At 46.1% G+C, this 22,161-nt stretch overlaps 1 protein-coding gene and 1 non-coding gene across 8 annotated transcripts in view; both read left to right on the forward strand.

Moving 5' to 3' along the window:
* LOC110527298 (arf-GAP with GTPase, ANK repeat and PH domain-containing protein 1) overlaps positions 1 to 22,161 on the forward strand; it is a 249,244-nt gene that overhangs the window by 148,321 nt on the left and 78,762 nt on the right. For 5 of the 7 annotated variants that reach the window (XM_036982301.1, XM_036982302.1, XM_036982299.1 and 2 more), the window contains 4 exons: positions 1,047 to 1,177; positions 3,179 to 3,334; positions 4,013 to 4,105; positions 20,411 to 20,515. In XM_036982301.1, coding sequence (XP_036838196.1) covers positions 1,047 to 1,177; positions 3,179 to 3,334; positions 4,013 to 4,105; positions 20,411 to 20,515 — 485 coding nt within the window. The remainder of the gene's footprint in view (positions 1 to 1,046; positions 1,178 to 3,178; positions 3,335 to 4,012; positions 4,106 to 20,410; positions 20,516 to 22,161) is intronic. The other 2 variants (XM_036982303.1, XM_036982298.1) reach the window with 1 other exon arrangement.
* On the forward strand, positions 10,613 to 10,684 carry trnaa-ugc. The gene has a single exon. It is a non-coding gene; the product is annotated as a tRNA-Ala (tRNA).

Genomic DNA, 22,161 nt, shown 5'->3' on the forward strand with positions numbered 1-22,161 from the left:
ATGTTTATGACTGGCTCCTCATTAAAACAGAGGCCATTAATGGGCCCAATTAAAACAATGGTTTCATCTCACACCAAATGAAACCCGGCCCTGTTTATTGGGGCTGGGGATAATGGAATCTGAGACTGAGGGAAGAGGGATGTGTTGTTAACCCTGTCCTGCCCAAACTAGATGGACACAATGGGATCATCTCTGATAACTTGTCTCTTGATTCTTAACATGTATAAGTCCTTGGAAGGAGGATATATTCACAGACATGTTTGTCATTTGTGAGGGATCTTTACTAGTACTGCCATGCAGCTTTGTACCCATTTCCAGAAAGTTCAACTCACTCAATAAAAAAGTTAAACTTGGAGAATAGAAGTCTATGAAGTTGCATTTTCTAGTTGTTAGAGTTTGTAAAAGGAGCATTCCCCTCCGTCTGAGAGATGTATATTTGAACAGCTGAACTCCTACGAGGCCCCTCCCCCTACCCTCCGGTGGGCTGGATCAATGGCCTCAATCACCACGGAGATGACGGAACGTTTGAATATCCCTCCCTGATTGGGCCAGAGCGCTGGGCCTGGGGATCGATAGGAGGCAGCTGAGCACCCATTGATTGGCATTGCCCTTTTCAATAACACTGATAGCCCGCTCTCTCTCCTCTCTCTCTCCTGTATAATAATTGTGAAATAATCACTGGAGCTGTTAGCAGGTAAGGGGTGTGTGTGGAAGGCGGACAGGGGCTCTGCTGTGGACCAGATAGATAGGAGATTCACAGACAGGGCTGCTGGAGCTGCCTGCGTCAGCATTATGAGGAATAATGGACTGTTCTGGTCTGAACCATTAGCTAGTGTTCTCTCTCTTTCTTCTCTCTCCATTTCTCACTCTCGTTCTCTCTTGTATCCATCTCTTCCTTCGATTAGTTGGTCTAGCTCTCTCTCTCTTCTTTCTCCATTTCTCTTTCTTTTATTCTCTCTCTTTTTTCTATTAGGTTGTCTAGCCCGCTATGTGTCTCCGTTGGGAGAAGAGACCCTCTGAATGATGGCTGTGTTGTGTTGTTGCAGTGGCCCAGAAGATCGTGGCGACCAGGAAGAAGCAGCAGCTGTCCATTGGTCCGTGCAAGTCCCTCCCCAACTCCCCTAGCCACTCCTCTGTGTGTTCTGCACAGGTGGCAGCAGCAGTTCACATCAGCCAGGTAGGTACACACAGACACACACACACACACACACACACACAAATACATTTACCGACAGACACAATTTACTGACACACAAACAAAATGGCCACATTGAGGTTCTTGACTACATTCCCTTGTCCATATTTGTTCTTCCTCCCTCTTCCTCTGTCAGCGGTGTGCTGTAAGATGCTTCTCCCAGCAGCAGCAGCATCTCTCTTTTACCATGCACACACACACACACACCGTCTATCACCCTGTCGTGTCTTCGACTCTGTTGTGTCTTCGACCCACACACACACACACACACCGTTTACCACCCTGTCGTGTCTTCGATCCACACACACACACACCGTTTACCACTCTGTCGTGTCTTCGATCCTCATACACACACACCGTTTACCACTCTGTCGTGTCTTCGATCCACACACACACACACCGTTTACCACCCTGTCGTGTCTTCGATCCACACACACACACACACACCGTTTACCAACCTGTCGTGTCTTCGATCCACACACACACACACACACACACCGTTTACCACACTGTAGTGTTTTCGATCCACAGCGCTCAGTCCCCCATCGATTTGTCATTAAGCCAGCATCATTCAGCTTGTCTCCGTAGCCCAGCTCATCCCCTGAGAATCAGGGTTGTTTTCACAAAGTAACAGTACTTTCCTGATGCAGAATGCTGTATACTAGTGTAGTGTCTGTTATTATGAATGGGGGATGCTGTATACTAGTGTAGTGTCTGTTATTATGAAGGAGGGATGCTGTACCAGCTGTATACTAGTGTAGTGTCTGTTATTATGAAGGGGGGATGCTGTATACTAGTGTAGTGTATGTTATTATGAAGGAGGGATGCTGTATTCTAGTGTAGTGTCTGTTATTATGAAGGGGGATGCTGTATACTAGTGTAGTGTCTGTTATTATGAAGGGGGGATGCTGTATACTAGTGTAGTGTCTGTTATTATGGAGGGATGCTGTACCAGCCGTATACTAGTGTAGTGTATGTTATTATGAAGGGGGGATGCTGTATACTAGTGTAGTGTCTGTTATTATGGAGGGGGGATGCTGTATACTAGTGTAGTGTCTGTTATTATGGAGGGATGCTGTACCAGCTGTATACTAGTGTAGTGTCTGTTATTATGAAGGGGGGATGCTGTATACTAGTGTAGTGTCTGTTATTATGGAGGGATGCTGTACCAGCTGTATACTAGTGTAGTGTCTGTTATTATGAAGGGGGGATGCTGTATACTAGTGTAGTGTCTGTTATTATGGAGGGATGCTGTACCAGCTGTATACTAGTGTAGTGTATGTTATTATGAAGGAGGGATGCTGTATACTAGTGTAGTGTCTGTTATTATGAAGGGGGATGCTGTATACTAGTGTAGTGTCTGTTATTATGAAGGGGGGATGCTGTATACTAGTGTAGTGTCTTATTATGGAGGGATGCTGTACCAGCTGTATACTAGTGTAGTGTATGTTATTATGAAGGGGGGATGCTGTATACTAGTGTAGTGTCTGTTATTATGGAGGGATGCTGTACCAGCTGTATACTAGTGTAGTGTCTGTTATTATGGAGGGATGCTGTACCAGCCGTATACTAGTGTAGTGTCTGTTATTATGAAGGGGGGATGCTGTATTCTAGTGTAGTGTATGTTATTATGAAGGAGGGATGCTGTATACTAGTGTAGTGTCTGTTATTATGAAGGGGGATGCTGTATACTAGTGTAGTGTCTGTTATTATGAAGGGGGGATGCTGTATACTAGTGTAGTGTCTGTTATTATGGAGGGATGCTGTACCAGCTGTATACTAGTGTAGTGTATGTTATTATGAAGGAGCGAACATACCAGCTGTACCAGCTGTATGTTCAACTTTCTCTCTTTCTCACTATCACACTTTTTTATATTGTTCTGTCTCTTTCTCTCTGTTTATTCTCATCCATAATACACTCATTCTTTCTGAACTAAGTTAGTGTTACCAATACAGTACATAGAAGTGTGTGTGTCTCTGTAGCAGACCAGTAATGGCGGCAGCCTGAGTGACTACTCCTCGTCAGTCCCCTCCACCCCCAGCACCAGTCAGAAGGAGCTACGCATCGACGTCCCCCAGACCACCAACACCCCCACGCCCGTCCGCAAGCAGTCCAAACGCCGCTCCAACCTCTTTACTGTGAGCCCAAATACACACACACACACACACACACACACACACACACACACAGGACATCTTCTTCTTCACTGGGAGCCCAGACACACACACACACACACAGGACATCTACTTATTCACTGTGAGCCCAGATACACACACACACACACACACACACACACACACACACACACACACACACACACACACACAGGACATCTACTTCTTCACTGTGAGCCCAGATACACAAACACACACACACACTCACACATACTCACACACTCACACACAGGACATCTACTTCTTCACTGTTGACTATGTATTATTAGATAATTAAACGATGGATGTTAAATACATACAAAATGATCTAAAGGACTTTTAAATGGTAGATGGCTTAGTGAGAATCTACGGGCCACAGGGAAGGTTGTATGTGACCACCTTCTAGAATGTACAGACACATGCATCATGTCCACTTCCCAGTTCCTTAGCAACTTAGAGAGAGGTCAACAACTGGGTCAAGTTGACTCATAGACACAATAATAACCCCAGTCACCTCTAGCAGCCATTAGACGAGGCCTGTTATGTGGAGACTAGAAGAGGTCTGTAACAGACCTTAGTTCAGGCTCCTCGTTCAGACACTTTAGAGGGCCTAACTGAGGGCCTCTGTAACCCCTACTTGTTCTCCTATCTCCTTCTCCACAGTCTCGGAAGGCCAGCGAGCCAGACAGGGACAAGAAAGGACTGGAGGGCCGAGCGGACAGCATTGGAAGCGGCCGTGCTATTCCAATTAAGCAGGTATGATCAGATCTGGCCCTCGCCTGGCCAGCCGGCTGCTACGGGGATAATTAGGGTCCGGCTGCGCCGTATTGCTGATTTCCCGGAGAACGAGGGCTGCCTGTGATCAGAGCGTGAAGCCCAGACACAGCCAGGCTCTCTCCGTTTGATGCCTTCTCCTTGATTAACAGCGAAAGCACACACTTGACATCAATTAGAGTTGGGAGTCCTCCTGGGTATTGAAATGAGATCATTAGTATAAGGAGCGGGACGGGATTTCACTCTCACTTTCTTTCACTCTCCCCTCTGTCCCCCCCCACTGCCCCCATCCCTCTCTCCTTGTCCAAAAAGAAAGAGGGGAGAGATGGTGAGAGGGAGAAGAGGCTGAGGATGGTTAATGAAGTACAGTCTGCCGGCTGGCATATGGTCCTCCACTTCCCTCTTCCTCTACGTGCTTTTCAAAGTCCTGCCTTTTCCTGTGTGGCTGTGTAGCCGAGCGCTTTGATTGGGGCATCGGCAGGGGGGTGGGGGGGTAGGTAGGGAGGTGGAGAGGAAGGGGAGGGGTATCAAACCAGAGTGCTCAAGAGCCCCCCCCCTCCCCACACTGTAATTGTGGAGAGATTGTTTGAGTTGGCCTTAATTTGTCGCAAACAAGCATGGAGCGAACCACGGAGGGGGGGGGCATCTCCTGTGAGCAGCTTCAACTGGAGTATAAGGAACTCAGCCAATTAGCGTGTGCTAATCACGGCCTCTCATATCAGCACGGAGGCCTCGTTTGTAATCCACTAATGAACAAATTGCATCTCTGATTAGGGGCCTCCTTTCAACGATGCGCTGCATTTGTTAGCAGCGCCGCGGTAGTTGTTAGTGCCGGGGCCGTGTCGCGCAGCTCGTCGAGGGAGACCGTGTCTCTGTGGTGCTGCTGCGCAAGGAGGCCCCCGCTGGGGCAGCACAGCAGAGAGCAGAGTAAATTGTCTTGTCCCCTCAATCAGGGACGACATGATGTTTACTTGCGAGATGTTTACATGTATCCCCATACTCCCCACAGGAAGGAAATATCACTTTGAAGTAGCAACGGGGTCCTGTGTTATTCCCCAGCTGTCCAGTTAGCATGGACATCATAGCCTCTGATAGTGTTGCTCCTCTCTGAACACTGATGGGAGCCTCTCGTCAATCAGGATGGTCTATTAGTCACATAACCCAGTCTGCCATTCAGTCCTGTCTATATGTAGACAGTATAGCAGCAGAGCTTCATGTAATTGACCTATGCATCCTATCTATGGTTAGCAGTGGTTTTAGTCTGCGGTGTGGCGGTAAACGGGGGAGGACGTGGAACTGGAGGTGACTCAGAGGAGAGAGCCCAGGCACATACTCATTATGGTTTTTGAGCAGCAGAACAGAACACAGCTGTGTGTGTGAGTGTGTGAGTGAGAGAGAGCTTATCTCCGTGGAAACGACAATGACGATGTTGTGCTTTCTATAAGGATCAATGTTGAACTACTTGTCAAACATTTCTCATGTGATGAAGATGGATTGGATGAGCTGCGACACAGTGCCAGATATGTATGTATGTTCTCCTGTCCCTGTAGAAGAGCCTCTCTCTCACTCACACGTCGTCTCTGTCTGTCTGGCAGAAGTAGAATCCTCCTGGGTCCAGCCACTCAATTTGCATAACTCCTGTCAAGGCAATGGCTGATAATGATGTACAAATGAAGAGGGCCACATACACATGTCACTGGTGGCAGATGGGAGGTGTGTGTGTGTGTGTGGATGAGTGTTTTAGAAAGATGACGTAGACCAACAGTCTTAAAGAACCCTCTATCATCGTATGGGTTCGGCTGTGTCCTCTGTTGAGTCGCCCATTGTTTCCCCAACATGAGACATGGTGAGCCAGGCCCGGCACCACCACACACCCTCAGCCCACCTGACAGCTGCCAGCCCCAGACAGACCGAGGTTGGAGAGTAACACGTAGCCGGTAGCGCTCCGAGGCATCAGGCCACTGCTGCTTCCCTGTTTGGAGCTGGATGTTAATTGATTTGATCATTCCCCGTGGTCTTTCCTCTTGGAGAATGTGTATCTCTGTATGTGTCTCTCCATCTCCCCTCCTGCCTCTGTGTTGGCTGCAGGCAGACCTGTTCCCTAATTAGACTGTGTGTGGAGACGGCAGCAGCTTAGCTACCTGCCTCCCCATTAGCACTCCATTTACACTCCATTTTAATGAGTGCTGCTGAGTCTGACTCCTCCCTCCACACACCACCTCACCTTGTTGAACACGTTCAGACCTGCTCCACAGTCTGCTAGGACTCCATACATGCCAGCTCTCCCTCAGAGAGCTAACAACACAACTCATTCACTGAGAGGACGTGTTCCCTGACTGGCTCGTTTTGGTTGTCCTTCCTTGTCTGTGTGTTGAAGAGGGGAGGAAGGGGACAGTCTTTAGTTGAATCACTTTGGCAGATGTCTGCTTCTGTTAGGTTGGCAGAGTCGCGCGGCGGCTCCTTAAAGGTGCAGTCATAATCGGTGGTCAATTAAACACGCGATGATGATGAGGAGGATGAGGATGAATGTTATTATGAATCAGTGGTGTCAACAGCAACACTGTTGGTTTTTGGCATCAGATCGTAACATGTTCAGAAACTACAGGTAAAGGGCCCTTTGCTCATAAATATGGGTGACTTGTGTGAGATCATTTGACTTGACATATGGAAGATAATTAGGGTAAACAGTAGAGAACGACAGATATGGGTTTTTAAGAGCCGATACCAATTTTGGGGGGTCAAGGACACCGATGGCTGATTATTTTAGGCCGATAATCAATCTGATGACATTGGAGCATTGTGATGAGAAATGTTCCCAGAGACAACCATGTGTACAATAACAAATCAATTATACAACCATACAGTCAATTTGACTTGATCAATTTAACTACCCAACAACATAAAGGTGGTAATGGTGTATTTGAATGGTCAGTCTCTTGATAAACTGGGTACAATAAGATGGCTTAGGTCTACTCATAATACAGGTGGATTCATATTCAATAGGAGTGTATGCCTGCGTTGAGCTCATGTTGGTCATTTTCCCAACAATTGTTTACAGACAGATTATTTCACTTATAATTCACTGTATCACAATTCCAGTGGGTCAGAAGTTTACATACATTAAGTTGACTCTCTTTAAACAGCTTGGAAAATTCCAGAAAATGATGTCATGGCTTTAGAAGCTTCTGATAGGCTAATTGACATCATTTGAGTCAATTGGAGGTGTACCTTTGGATGCATTTCAAGGCCTACCTTCAAACTCAGTGCCTCTTTGCTTGACATCATGGGAAAATCAAAAGAAATCAGCCAAGACTTCAGAATCCAAATTGTAGACCTCCACAGGTCTGGTTCAACATTGGGAGAAATTTCCAAATGCCTGAAGGTACTACGTTCATCTGTACAAACAATAGTACGCAAGTATAAACACCATGGGACCATGCAGCCGTCATACCGCTCAGGAAGGAGACCTGTTCTGTCTCCTAGAGATAAACGTACTTTGGTGTGAAAAGTGCAAATCAATCCCAGAACAACAGCAAAGGACCTTGTGAAGATGCTGGAGGAAACGGGTACAAAAGGATCTATATCCACAGTAAAACAAGTCCTATATCAACATAACCTGAAAGGCCGCTCAGCAAGGAAGAAGCCACTGCTCCAAAACCGCCATAAAAAAGCCAGACTACGGTTTGCAACTGCACATGGGGACAAAGATCGAACTTTTTGGAGAAATGTCCTTTGGTCTGATGAAACAAAAATAGAACTGTTTGGCTATAATGGCCATCGTTATGTTTGGAGGAAAAGGGGGAGGCTTTCAAGCCGAAGAACACCATCCCAGATGTGAAGCACGGGGGTGGCAGCATCATGTTGTGAGGCTGCTTTGCTGCAGGATAGACTGGTGAACTTCACAAAATAGATGGCATCATGAGGAATTGCAAATGATGTGGATATATTGAAGCAACATCTTAAGACATCGGTCAGGAAGTTAAAGCTAGGTCTTCCAAATGGACAATGACCCCAAGCATACTTCCAAAGTTGTGGCAAAATGGCTTAAGGACAACAAAGTCAAGGTATTGGAGAGGCCATCACAAAGCCCTGACCTCAGTCCTATAGAACATGTCTGGGCAGAACTGAAAAAGCATGTGCGAGCAAGGAGGCCTCCAAACCTGTCTCAGTTACACCAGCTCTGTCAGGAGGAATGGGCCAACATTCACCCAACTTATTGTGGGAAGCTTGTGGAAGGCTACCTGAAACGTTTCACCCAAGTTAAACAATTTAAAGACAACGCTACCAAATACTAATTGAGTGTATGTTAACTTCTGACCCACTGGGAATGTGATGAAAGAAATAAAAGCTGAAATAAATAATTCTCTCTACTATTATTCTGACATTTCACATTCTTAAAATAAAGTGGTGATTCAAACTGACCTAAAACTGGGAATTTTTACTCGGATTAAATGTCAGGAATTGTGAAAAACAGAGTTTAAATGTATTTGGCTGAGGTGTATGTAAACTTCTGACTTCAACTGTCTAATAAGGTGAAAGAAGTATCATACCAAGTCATTCATAGAATCCACCCTGTAAACACCTTTATTATACACAGATTTAAAATATATATATCGATAACAAATGTGTATTTTGTGATTGTGACCCAGAGACTCTTGACTATTTATTTTGGGACTGTTCTTATGTCAGAAGATTTTAGAGTAAATTAGACAATTTTATTTGAAAAGAAACGACTATTAATGTTCATCTGAGAGACTGATGTTCTCTTTTATTTTGATCCAAATGATATGGATCCTGATTTAACTTTCATTGTTAATTTGTTCATCTTTCATAGCAGAGTCTTTATCCATAAAATGGGCGGAGAACAAAATATTATTTTGAAATGATCAGTAAGTGTAAAAACAAAAAATAAATACCATAAAACGTTTTGAAAAATTGAAAATGAATCTCGATATGTAATCCCCCTGTCTGTTATGTTTATGTACTCTTGTTTATATATTTCTGTTTGTCTGTTTTGTTCATAATAATCCAATAAAAACACGTAGCCAGGCAATTGTAACATGTGACAGTTTGGATGTGACAGTTGTGACAGTTTGTCTCGGGAAGGGAAAGACAAGTCATGTAGCTAGCTAACTCAAAGAGTTAACAAAATTGTTGGTGAAATTAGCATTTTTTTTTGCGTTATGGTTTACAAACCCGCTATCACAAAGAAAGTTTCAGGGTAACGTTAGTGAACTGACGTTAGCTTCATAACTAGCAAAGGTAGCTCTCTGCTTAATATCGTTGATTAAGTTACCTAGCAACCTCTGAGGTTTTGTTTATGCTGCAGACTGTATGGACATTGTTTTGCCTAACAGCAAATGAATGAACACTTTCAAAATGTTTACATTCTGTGTGGCATTGTTAAAGTGTGGTAAATGCAGCATGAGTGGCAGCATAGAGGATCCTCAAGGACAGGCTAACTAGCAATGAGTGGGTAGCTACCCAGCAGCATAGAGGTTCCTCAAGGACAGGCTAACTAGCAATGAGTGGGTAGCTACCCAGCAGCATAGAGGATCCTCAAGGACAGGCTAACTAGTAATGAGTGGGTAGCTACCCAGCAGCATAGAGGATCCTCAAGGACAGGCTAACTAGCAATGAGTGGGTAGCTACCCAGCAGCATAGAGGTTCCTCAAGGACAGGCTAACTAGCAATGAGTGGGTAGCTACCCAGCAGCATAGAGGATCCTCAAGGACAGGCTAACTAGTAATGAGTGGGTAGCTACCCAGCAGCATAGAGGATCCTCAAGGACAGGCTAACTAGCAATGAGTGGCGCCGACTAGCAGGAGAGGCAAGTGCGCTCGGCTGTAAGGGGAAAATCGGCGGATGATCGTCGTTCTCGAAACAAATACGTGATTGCATGAATTGCGTTGGTGTGTGTGTTCTTGGAGCTCTCTCCCAGGACTACTGACTCCCCAGTGTAGTTTATTTTCTGTTAGCCCAGATCTCATTAGGATGGGCTGTTGTTCTGACTCCCCCTCAAGGTGACTAGAGTTTGTGTGTGGTGTGTGTGTGTGTGCACACGATAAAGGCTGTGGAAGGAAGAAGATGCCTTCATTAGTTAGATGGTGCTCATTAAAACCTAACACACTGCTAGACTGGCCAAGCTAGGAGTTTTCAGCACACTGGACTTTTATAAAGAGGATGGGGTGGACTCCCACTCTGCAGCAATTAGACAACCCAAAGCCCCAGAGGTCCAGCTTTTCTCACACACACATGCATACACACACACACACACACTCTGCGCTGAGTGTGGGTGTGACAGGGTCAGACGTGTCACCTAGCTACACGTGTCAGGCTGTCGTGGGTCCCTCAAAACATGGCCTCCACTGTGGTATTTAACTGTGCAGACGCTCTTCTGCGAGACTTGTGACTTCAGTACCTCGTGGGATGTTTGTCTACAGCTTTATTGCTGTTTGGAACTTTTAGAATGATGTTTTCTGTTCTAGGTCCCGTGTGGCTCAGTTGGTAGAGCATGGCTCTTGCAACGCCAAGGTTGTGGGTTCAATTCCCACAAGGGAGCAGTACAGGGGGAAAGTATAAAAATGTCTAAGTCGCTCTGGATAAGAGTGTCTGATAAAATTACTCAAATGTAACAAAAACTATGAATGTAGCAGGGTCATGATGGGGTCTCTGACTGCTGCTATTACCGGGTATTTTACCCAGGATGCAACATGGCCATTCTAAGCGTCTTCTGTTAGGGGCTGAGGGCTTCTTTAAAAGGCGAGCGGACATCGGCAGCTTTGTTTACAGACGTTGTTTACGGTGGCGTCTCTGCGGACATCTGCTCCACGCTCCTAATTAGCCCGTAATTACCGAAGAGATAGAGACACTCGCTTCGCCAACACATCTCTTTCAAATGAATTTACTGTTGACTTAGACACCGGGGCTGTTGACTTAGACACCGGGGCTGTTGGTCTAGACACCGGGGCTGTTGACTTAGACACCGGGGCTGTTGACTTAGACACCGGGGCGGTTGGCCTAGACACCGGGGCTGTTAGTCTAGACACCGGGGCTGTTGACTTAGACACCGGGGCTGTTGGCCTAGACACCGGGGCTGTTGACTTAGACACCGGGGCTGTTGGCCTAGACACCGGGGCGGTTGGCCTAGACACCGGGGCTGTTGGCCTAGACACCGGGGCGGTTGGCCTAGACACCGGGGCTGTTGGCCTAGACACCGGGGCGGTTGGCCTAGACAGAGGGGCATGGAGCAGCAATAGGTGGTAGAGAAGGTTAATATGTGGTTCTTGGTTCATCCTAATAGTGAAAGGTGGTCTTTCCACAGCTTCGTAGCCCAACTCATGTCATCTTGACATTCAATAGTCATTTGTCCGTCCCATCTACGTGTTAGCATACTAAATGCATATTCCTCTTTTATTTGGCCCTAAATACTTTCTTCCCCATTACAACTTCTCACAGGTTTGAGTTCAGATTTTTTTGGTTCATGTTTCAAATGAGTCCAAAAGCATTGACGCGTGTGGTTGGGGTTGGCTCCCTTTGTGAGGAGCTGATTAGTATCATGGTAGTAATTGCCTATAGTTGTAGAGAGTGGTGTAACATTAGATGAGCACAGGGCTGGGTGGTTTTGACAGTCTCCCCCTCTGCCTCCTCCCCTCTGAGGCCTGGTTCCTCTTAGTAAGGAGTTAAATTGGATGGTTAATTCGGCTGTTATTTACCCTGTAATTCATTAGTTTCGCCCTGCCATTGGCAGCGGGCAGGCTGTAATTTCACGCTTGGCAATAAAAGATGTCTCATAATCTGCTTCATTTAGCAGCCAAAGAATTTAATGAAATTAACGGCGTCTCCTAATTAAGACGGTGAATATTAAAGACCTGCTATCAAGGCCCTGTAACGAGTGGCGACGCGATCCGCCTTCCGCTGGGTTGGGAAAATATCATTTCCCAGGGAAAAGGTTGTCGCCGTGACGACCGCTCGGAGCTATTTTGGCCATGATGACATTTTTGTCATGCACACTAACCCCTGGAAATGAGATTTGAGGGGGTTGGTGGGTGGAGGGGGTTGTTCTTTTTAGTTTTGGAGAAATAATTAAATGAGAAGCACACCGGCATCAATCAGAGAAGCGTGGTGGCTTTTAGATTGTGTGATGGTTCTGATCCGGTTACAGTATTCTCTACTGAGCAGTAGACTTTCTGATTGATACAGAGTTGTTCTGTCTGAACACACTGGGACTCAAGTGTCCCAATGGTGACTTTGTTGGTTTATGGTGCATTTTGTTTGTGTATGTGTGTCTGTTTCTGTATGCTAGACCTGATTCCCTCACTGATGGTAGTATCAGTCTTGGATTCGTTGTCTGTTTCTGTATGCTAGACCTGATTCCCTCACTGATGGTAGTATCAGTCTTGGATTCGTTGTCTGTTTCTGTATGCTAGACCTGATTCCCTCACTGATGGTAGTATCAGTCTTGGATTCGTTGTCTGTTTCTGTATGCTAGACCTGATTCCCTCACTGATGGTAGTATCAGTCTTGGATTCGTTGTCTGTTTCTGTATGCTAGACCTGATTCCCTCACTGATGGTAGTATCAGTCTTGGATTCGTTGTCTGTTTCTGTATGCTAGACCTGATTCCCTCACTGATGGTAGTATCAGTCTTGGATTCGTTGTCTGTTTCTGTATGCTAGACCTGATTCCCTCACTGATGGTAGTATCAGTCTTGGATTCGTTGTCTGTTTCTGTATGCTAGACCTGATTCCCTCACTGATGGTAGTATCAGTCTTGGATTCGTTGTCTGTTTCTGTATGCTAGACCTGATTCCCTCACTGATGGTAGTATCAGTCTTGGATTCGTTGTCTGTTTCTGTATGCTAGACCTGATTCCCTCACTGATGGTAGTATCAGTCTTGGATTCGTTGTCTGTTTCTGTATGCTAGACCTGATTCCCTCACTGATGGTAGTATCAGTCTTGGATTCGTTGTCTGTTTCTGTATGCTAGACCTGATTCCCTCACTGATGGTAGTATCAGTCTTGGATTCGTTGTCTGTTTCTGTATGCTAGACCTGATTCCCTCACTGATGGTAGTATCAGTCTTGGATTCGTTGTCTGTTTCTGTATGCTAGACCTGATTCCCTCACTGATGGTAGTATCAGTCTTGGATTCGTTGTCTGTTTCTGTATGCTAGACCTGATTCCCTCACTGATGGTAGTATCAGTCTTGGATTCGTTGTCTGTTTCTGTATGCTAGACCTGATTCCCTCACTGATGGTAGTATCAGTCTTGGATTCGTTGTCTGTTTCTGTATGCTAGACCTGATTCCCTCACTGATGGTAGTATCAGTCTTGGATTCGTTGTCTGTTTCTGTATGCTAGACCTGATTCCCTCACTGATGGTAGTATCAGTCTTGGATTCGTTGTCTGTTTCTGTATGCTAGACCTGATTCCCTCACTGATGGTAGTATCAGTCTTGGATTCGTTGTCTGTTTCTGTATGCTAGACCTGATTCCCTCACTGATGGTAGTATCAGTCTTGGATTCGTTGTCTGTTTCTGTATGCTAGACCTGATTCCCTCACTGATGGTAGTATCAGTCTTGGATTCGTTGTCTGTTTCTGTATGCTAGACCTGATTCCCTCACTGATGGTAGTATCAGTCTTGGATTCGTTGTCTGTTTCTGTATGCTAGACCTGATTCCCTCACTGATGGTAGTATCAGTCTTGGATTCGTTGTCTGTTTCTGTATGCTAGACCTGATTCCCTCACTGATGGTAGTATCAGTCTTGGATTCGTTGTCTGTTTCTGTATGCTAGACCTGATTCCCTCACTGATGGTAGTATCAGTCTTGGATTCGTTGTCTGTTTCTACCCATCCTGTTGAGAAAGAAGTCTCTCTAAAGAGCTTCTTTAACAAGACTGATTAGACAAAAGAAAAATTGTCTTTGACCCCAGGGGCTTCTTTTAACTCGTTCAGGAAAGGAAAGAACGAATGTGTTTCTTTTCCACATCCTATCTTTTCCATCCATCCACCCTCTCTCTCTCTGTCAGAAACGCTAGCAGGGCGAGAGAGGCTTTATCTGCTAATGAATTGAGACTGCTGAAGTAAGGTTTGGATAATTGAGTTTCTAATTAATTACCCAGAACTCTTATCAGATAAATCAGTTGCTAGGCTACATCTCAAATGGCACCCTTTTCCCTACATAGTGCTCTGCTTTTGATAATAGCCCTATGGGCCCTGGTCAAAAGTAGTGCACTATTTAGGGGTCATTTTTAGATGTAACCAGGGATAGAGGGAGCATTCTCTTCTTCGTTGGTATTTTATTTGATCTGGTTTTCACTGCTCCTCGCCCCGCTATGCTCCCCTGGGCCTGCCCAGTCCTGTCCTTGCCTCATCTACGCTGACCTTGTCATAAATGCCATGATAGAGTGTGTGTGTGTGGGTCAGCTGTTTGTTCACCTGCAACCGCCCGACTGTGATGAGGTGAAAATCTGAGGACCTGCTAATATAGGAAATGCACTGTAGGCTACAGTCCAAGACGGCACAATGATTTTTGACAGGGAGCGTGATTTAGATATGTTTCTGCTTATAATTTCTGACATTTTGGTAGGCTATTTGTTGGTCACCTTCTCTGTAATTAGATACAGGCAGCTTCTCCTCTGTCATACTGTATGTGACCCTAGAAGACTACATTAACCCTTCTCTGTAATTAGATACAGGCAGCTTCTCCTCTGTCATACTGTATGTAGCCAGCCCTAGAAGACTACATTAACCCTTCTCTGTAATTAGATACAGGCAGCTTCTCCTCTGTCATACTGTATGTTGCCCTAGAAGACTACATTAACCTTCTCTGTAATTAGATACCGGCAGCTTCTCCTCTGTCATACTGTATGTAGCCAGCCCTAGAAGACTACATTAACCCTTCTCTGTAATTAGATACAGGCAGCTTCTCCTCTGTCATACTGTATGTAGCCAGCCCTAGAAGACTACATTAACCCTTCTCTGTAATTAGATACAGGCAGCTTCTCCTCTGTCATACTGTATGTTGCCCTAGAAGACTACATTAACCCTTCTCTGTAATTAGATACAGGCAGCTTCTCCTCTGTCATACTGTATGTTGCCCTAGAAGACTACATTAACCCTTCTCTGTAATTAGATACCGGCAGCTTCTCCTCTGTCATACTGTATGTGGCCCTAGAAGACTACATTAACCCTTCTCTGTAATTAGATACCGGCAGCTTCTCCTCTGTCATACTGTATGTAGCCAGCCCTAGAAGACTACATTAACCCTTCTCTGTAATTAGATACAGGCAGCTTCTCCTCTGTCATACTGTATGTGGCCCTAGAAGACTACATTAACCCTTCTCTGTAATTAGATACCGGCAGCTTCTCCTCTGTCATACTGTATGTAGCCAGCCCTAGAAGACTACATTAACCCTTCTCTGTAATTAGATACAGGCAGCTTCTCCTCTGTCATACTGTATGTGGCCCTAGAAGACTACATTAACCCTTCTCTGTAATTAGATACAGGCAGCTTCTCTTCTGTCATACTGTATGTGGCCCTAGAAGACTACATTAACCCTTCTCTGTAATTAGATACAGGCAGCTTCTCCTCTGTCATACTGTATGTGGCCCTAGAAGACTACATAAACCCTTCTCTGTAATTAGATACAGGCAGCTTCTCCTCTGTCATACTGTATGTGGCCCTAGAAGACTACATTAAACCCTTCTCTGTAATTAGATACAGGCAGCTTCTCCTCTGTCATACTGTATGTGGCCCTAGAAGACTACATTAACCCTTCTCTGTAATTAGATACAGGCAGCTTCTCCTCTGTCATACTGTATGTGGCCCTAGAAGACTACATTAAACCCTTGCTCAGCAGAATGTCATAGATGTGTAGAAGGAATGCTTCAGTCTATTTGGCATCGGTAAAGTTGAACTCTGCAGGAGTTAATATTAAGGCTATGTGAGAGGTTATAGTCCTACAGTCAGTGTCCATTGAACCCATCTGAACAGTAGGCTACAGTTCCCTTGATGTGCCATAGGCCTATTTGACATTCCCGTCTTGTGACAGTCGAATTTGACAACAGAACAATCACAAAAAACTAAATGTAGCCTATAAACTTCACAAGGAGTTTACATTTTAAGGATTGTTTTCTCTTTATTCACCCCACCCACCTGCCCTTCATTATCACAATATTTAATGACCCTAAACCCGACTGTGGGTTATGAGTCAACCCAGCATCAGTATTGTGTCAGCAATTCTCTCATGCCCATGTGTGGGTGTTTACCTACTTATGACAGTTTATTTAAAGAATATATTATTTAACTAGGCAAGTCAGTTAAGAACAAATTCTTATTTACAATGACGGCCTACCAGAAGGCCTCCTGCGGGGACGGGGGCCTGGGATTAAAATAAATAAATACAATATAAATATAGGACAAAACACACATCACAACAAGAGAGACATTATTATCTGCATGGGTGCAGATTCCATCATGGGCATTGCACCACAGTAGCAATCTCTCCCACTTCCTCATTCAGCCTGTCTGTTAATGCCTTCTCTTAGAGTCAGACTAACCATTCTCTCCCACTTCCTCATTCAGCCTGTCTGTTAATGCCTTCTCTTAGAGTCGGACTAACCATTCTCTCCCCTATGTCCCATTGATCAGGGTTATAGGGACATCACCATATCCTGGCCTGTATTCACACCACTGTCCTGCCCAGTGATGATTAATGACCGGTGGTGTGGTTTGGCTGGCAGAGTGGACATCTCTGGCCAGATGGCCAACGCGATAGAGGAGTGTTCGAACAGAGCATTTCACAGAGGCATCACTCAAGACCAGCCTTAGCTAGCCCTGAGCCCTCCAAGCACCTCTTGACAGCCCCCAAGACAGGAGTTGCCTGTTTGGGAATGACACCCTTAATTTAGGCTCCTGTTCTCCAGGGACACCCAAGAACAATGGGCCCCACCAGATCCCCCGGGGAGAGATGGTGCCTCTCAGGAGATGGGGCCTCCCCCATATCACCCAACTGGGCCGGCTGTCAGTCCCATCAAGGGTCCAAGGGAGGGTCTATTGTCTGGGGGAAAAAGGGGGATGATGGTGATTAGGGAGTTGATTAGTGTGTTTCAATAGAAAGGAAATGAACCTGGGGAAAGTTCTCTCCTTATCAGACTGTTTGTTTACAACTGAACGGCTCCACTGGCAGGTCTGCCTTGAGAGCTCTGACAATTACACCGTTGATAGTGCAGACCAAATGAGGGTGGCTATCGAAGGCAAAGAGAGGGAGGTTTTGGAATGTTGATTGTTTTCTACACCACCATGTTGGACCTGAGTCAAATAAAATACACGCCTGTTTGTTGTAGGAACAGTTGTTGTGGTTCGAACGTGAACCGTTGAACTGTTATAATGAATGAATAATTGCGCTCTTGCTGCACGTTTTGAGGAAGCTTTTTCTCTCAAAAAAGGAATGAAGGACATCATCTCCTCAGCCCCCCAGGGCGGTCGACCTTTTCCTAAGCACTACCCACAATACTTCACAGTGCCTCTGTAGGAAGTGTCTCCGTAGCAACGAGGAAGACAAAGAGTATATCTGGGATGTATTTATTTCCTCCATTTATTCCTGTGCGTTGCGATCGGAAGACCTTGTGAGCTGTCAAGTCCCCCGGAGGTAAAACAGAGGAACGTGTGTGTGTCACTAGTGGACCGGGGAAGATGAATAATGAAAGATATTACCAATCCGGAGGGTCGACGTGCCGTCCAATTAGCCTTCCCCCTGCAAACTGATCGCTTGTCTTCTCCACGATGGATGGCTGAAATGAATATGCACACTTCTATCACAAACAGGGCCACACACAGAAGAAATATTGGCCACCTAGTTCACTCCCCAGTCTGTGACGCTTGGCCACCGCTGTCTCGCTCTACACCCCAAATCACTTTCAGGACTATCAGCTTGTACCTTTGGAAGTTGAGATCTGAGTTGAGAGGTGAAGCCATAACGGCCCTGATAAGATTGTCTCCTTTAATAGTGATTCAACAGTGGTTGTCGTGACACCAACACACTGAGAGGAGGAACTGAGAAAGAAACTGCATCTCTCTGCAAATACACAGTATATCAAATCCTTATGGTATCCTGCTCAGTTCAACATGGACCTGCCTGCCTCTCTATTATGCCAGGAATCATTCTGTACTGCAGAGTAGAGCTGCTTATTGGCCAGTCCTCGTTGCTGTACTGTCTGTCGCTAGCTGCTCCCATTGCAGAGCCCTTTTATCATTGACAAGTGTGTTTTCAGGCACCCAGTTATGAGATATGCAGTCATTCCCAGGCGAGGTCGTTGATTCCTCTGCTTCCTCCTTTGTCCAAGCCGAGGGACACGACGAGGCCTTAATGAAATGTGAACAACGCCAGAGACACGGAAAGCAGGACTCTGTCTATCAAAGTGCTCGGCTGTCCATCTCTCTCTCTCTCGTCCATATCTTCCCCCCTCCACCCCCCGTTGCATGCTAGTTAGTCTTTATCCCCTCATTCTCCTCTGCTGCCCGACTCTATTAATATCTCCCTGTCTGTGGGTGTTAACACCGCGTTAATGTGTTACAGGTCCAGTGAAGTGACACGCGCAGCAGTCCGGCTGTAATTGCTAATCAGCGGACAGTTATATCCCTCTCTTGCCTAATGAATTTGGCTGAAATGCAGCGTGGGTAGGCAGCCGCCCTGAAGGGCCAGTCAGCCACAGCTGATGTGTGGAGGAGAGAGAAGGATGTTAACAGTCTTGGGTCGGTGCTAATGTGCCCGAAGAACACTTCAGTTTTTTCCGTCCGTTCGCTCGATACTTCTTGCTCACCACTGCTGGTTATGTTTCCGTCTCTCTCCCTCCAGTGTGTATATGGTCTCTTAGTTTAAGTGGTTTTCCTATCCGCTAAGGATCTTTGTTTCTCTGGTCAGGGAGTGTCACAGAAATGTAGTGGGGAGAGAGATCACATGTTGCATCTTTATTGTAAATGTGATTTCAGCATGGTGACAGCATTGAGTTGCAGCCCGTGGCATTCTATACGGTCTCCCTGTCTCAAGAGATTCTAGTTCCAGAAATCAGGAATACCACACGTCAATCCCATTCACCACCTATTGACAATGTGTCTTGTATTGGAAGATGAGATATGTGTTGTAAATTTAGTGCTGACTACAGTAGATACTAGAGCGGTGCTTCCCAAAACCTTTTTCCTTCATGTCCCACCAGCTGAGGTGTCTTTTGAGTCATGTCCCACCAGCTGAGGTGTCTTTTGAGTCATGTCCCACCAGCTGAGGTGTCTTTTGAGTCATGTCCCACCAGCTGAGGTGTCTTTTGAGTCATGTCCCACCAGCTGAGGTGTCTTTTGAGTCATGTCCCACCAGCTGAGGTGTCTTTTGAGTCATGTCCCACCAGCTGAGGTGTCTTTTGAGTCATGTCCCACCAGCTGAGGTGTCTTTGAGTCATGACCCACCAGCTGAGGTGTCTTTTGAGTCATGTCCCACCAGCTGAGGTGTCTTTTGAGTCATGTCCCACCAGCTGAGGTGTCTTTTGAGTCATGACCCACCAGCTGAGGTGTCTTTGAGTCATGAGACGCGGGATGACATTGTTTCTGCGTTGACAAAAATATATATACAAATAAAAATAAAATGTTCACTGCATGAACAATGTCATCCCGCGACTCACCTGGACCCCTGTGGATCACGACCCACAGTTTGGGAACCACTGTGCTTGACGAAATGTATCTGCATTATTGTGTGTTATCGTCCTTCTCACCCTGTCTCTCTCTGTGTTCTCTCCTATAGGGCATATATCTGTATTATTGTGTGTTGTCCTCACCCTGTCTCTCTCTGTGTTCTCTCCTATAGGGCATATATCTGTATTATTGTGTGTTGTCCTCACCCTGTCTCTCTCTGTGTTCTCTCCTATAGGGCATGTATCTGTGTCCTCCTCACCCTGTCTCTCTCTGTGTTCTCTCCTATAGGGCATGTATCTGTGTCCTCCTCACCCTGTCTCTCTCTGTGTTCTCTCCTATAGGGCATGTATCTGTGTCCTCCTCACCCTGTCTCTCTCTGTGTTCTCTCCTATAGGGCATGTATCTGTGTCCTCCTCACCCTGTCTCTCTCTGTGTTCTCTTCTATAGGGCATGTATCTGTGTCCTCCTCACCCTGTCTCTCTCTGTGTTCTCTCCTATAGGGCATGTATCTGTGTCCTCCTCACCCTGTCTCTCTCTGTGTTCTCTCCTATAGGGCATGTATCTGTGTCCTCCTCACCCTGTCTCTCTCTGTGTTCTCTCCTATAGGGCATGCTTCTGAAGAGGAGTGGCAAGACCCTAAACAAGGAGTGGAAAAAGAAGTATGTGACGTTGTGTGACAATGGCCTGCTCACATATCACCCCAGCCTGCACGTGAGTACCACCTGTCACACACACACACTCTGAACATGAACACACATGTATCACTCGTATTATAAACACAGGTCACTCATGCTTGCACAAACATGCACACACACATCACACTCTGATGGAAGACTATACAGGCGGCGCCCGTTGATATGGTTACTCTAAGTCACGTCAGATGGTAGAATCTGGGGTTGGACGTTCTTTCTCCTGTTAGTTCCATTCTACCTGTCCAGCCCTGCTACAACCAGACCAGCTAGTTGGACAACTTTCTCTCTGATTATTACTGCACATCATCCCAATGACACTCTACCAACCAACTAACAATCCTGTTGTAACCTGTACCCCTCCAGTCTCCGTGTGGAACAACAGAGGTCACTGGAGTCAGCATCACTCAGTGTCTCTAATGTCATCTGTCTGTCTGTCTGCCACTCTGCCCTCTGCTCTGGTTTTCTATCTAATGGTTCCATGTTACAGCAGCGGGTCTGTCCGCTTGTTCCCTGCGCTGCTAATCCATCAGCCACTGTGTTGGCCCATTAGCGGCAATGCTAAGCCCCTGTTTCCTCCTCCTCCGTGTGTGTGTGTGTGTGTGTGTGTGTGTGTCAGCCACCCCATCCGCTCACTGGGCAGACGGTACGCTTGTTGCAGTGGAGGCACACACCCACACAGAGCGAGCAACAATATTAATTAGAAAGCCCACATGGTCTGTTTGCACAGGGTTGACGTTGATGATGTGGAATAGCACCACTGTAATGGCCTGCTCTAATCGCCCGCCTGGCTGCTCTGTTGGCAAACACAGGACCACAACGTCCCCTCTCCTGGCCCTGATACCACTTCATATCACCACTATCCCTCCTTTCCCTCGCTCTTTACATCGTTCCCCCGGATTGCAATCAGGCCTTATTGTTAATTAGAATGGGAATCATTTTCCTAATGCCACACTGACTGGAGTCTAGACATACATGTAGATGGATGGGTAGAGGAGGCAAAGCGGAGGAGGCAAAATCAATTTGCTCTAATTTGATTGGGTTGAATTAGTGGCCCAGCTACTGCAGTGAAACAACCACAGGGGCAGAATGAGTGGAAGGTAAATGTAGGAAAACTAAATTGCTCGATAGCAACCTGAAGGAGAGCCGTAAAATATGATCAAATCTATTGAAAATCTCAAAGGTGTTGAGTCCCTGGGATGAGCCCTAACTTAGTATTTTCACTACAAACGCACTCTCTCGCACACTCCCATACACACTCGCACACTCACACACACACTCGCACACTCCCACACACACTCGCACACTCCCACACACACTCCCACACACACTCGCACACTCCCACACACACTCGCACACTCTCACACACACTCCCACACGCACTCACACACTCCCACACACACTCTCACACACACTCGCACACACACTCGCACACTCCCACTCGCACACACACTCGCACACTCCCACACACACTCGCACACTCCCACACGCACTCGCACACTCCCACACACACGCACTTGCACACACACACACACACACACACACACACACACACACACACACCTGCACCTCCAGCACCGAGCTGAGCAGGTTTTCCTGATCGTTGTGTATCTGCAGCACAGGCATCAATTACTGTGTTTGCGGAGGATAATAGAATCAAAGCCAATC

Source organism: Oncorhynchus mykiss, chromosome 7 (assembly GCF_013265735.2).
Source record: "Oncorhynchus mykiss isolate Arlee chromosome 7, USDA_OmykA_1.1, whole genome shotgun sequence".
Taxonomy (NCBI): Eukaryota; Metazoa; Chordata; class Actinopteri; order Salmoniformes; family Salmonidae; genus Oncorhynchus; species Oncorhynchus mykiss.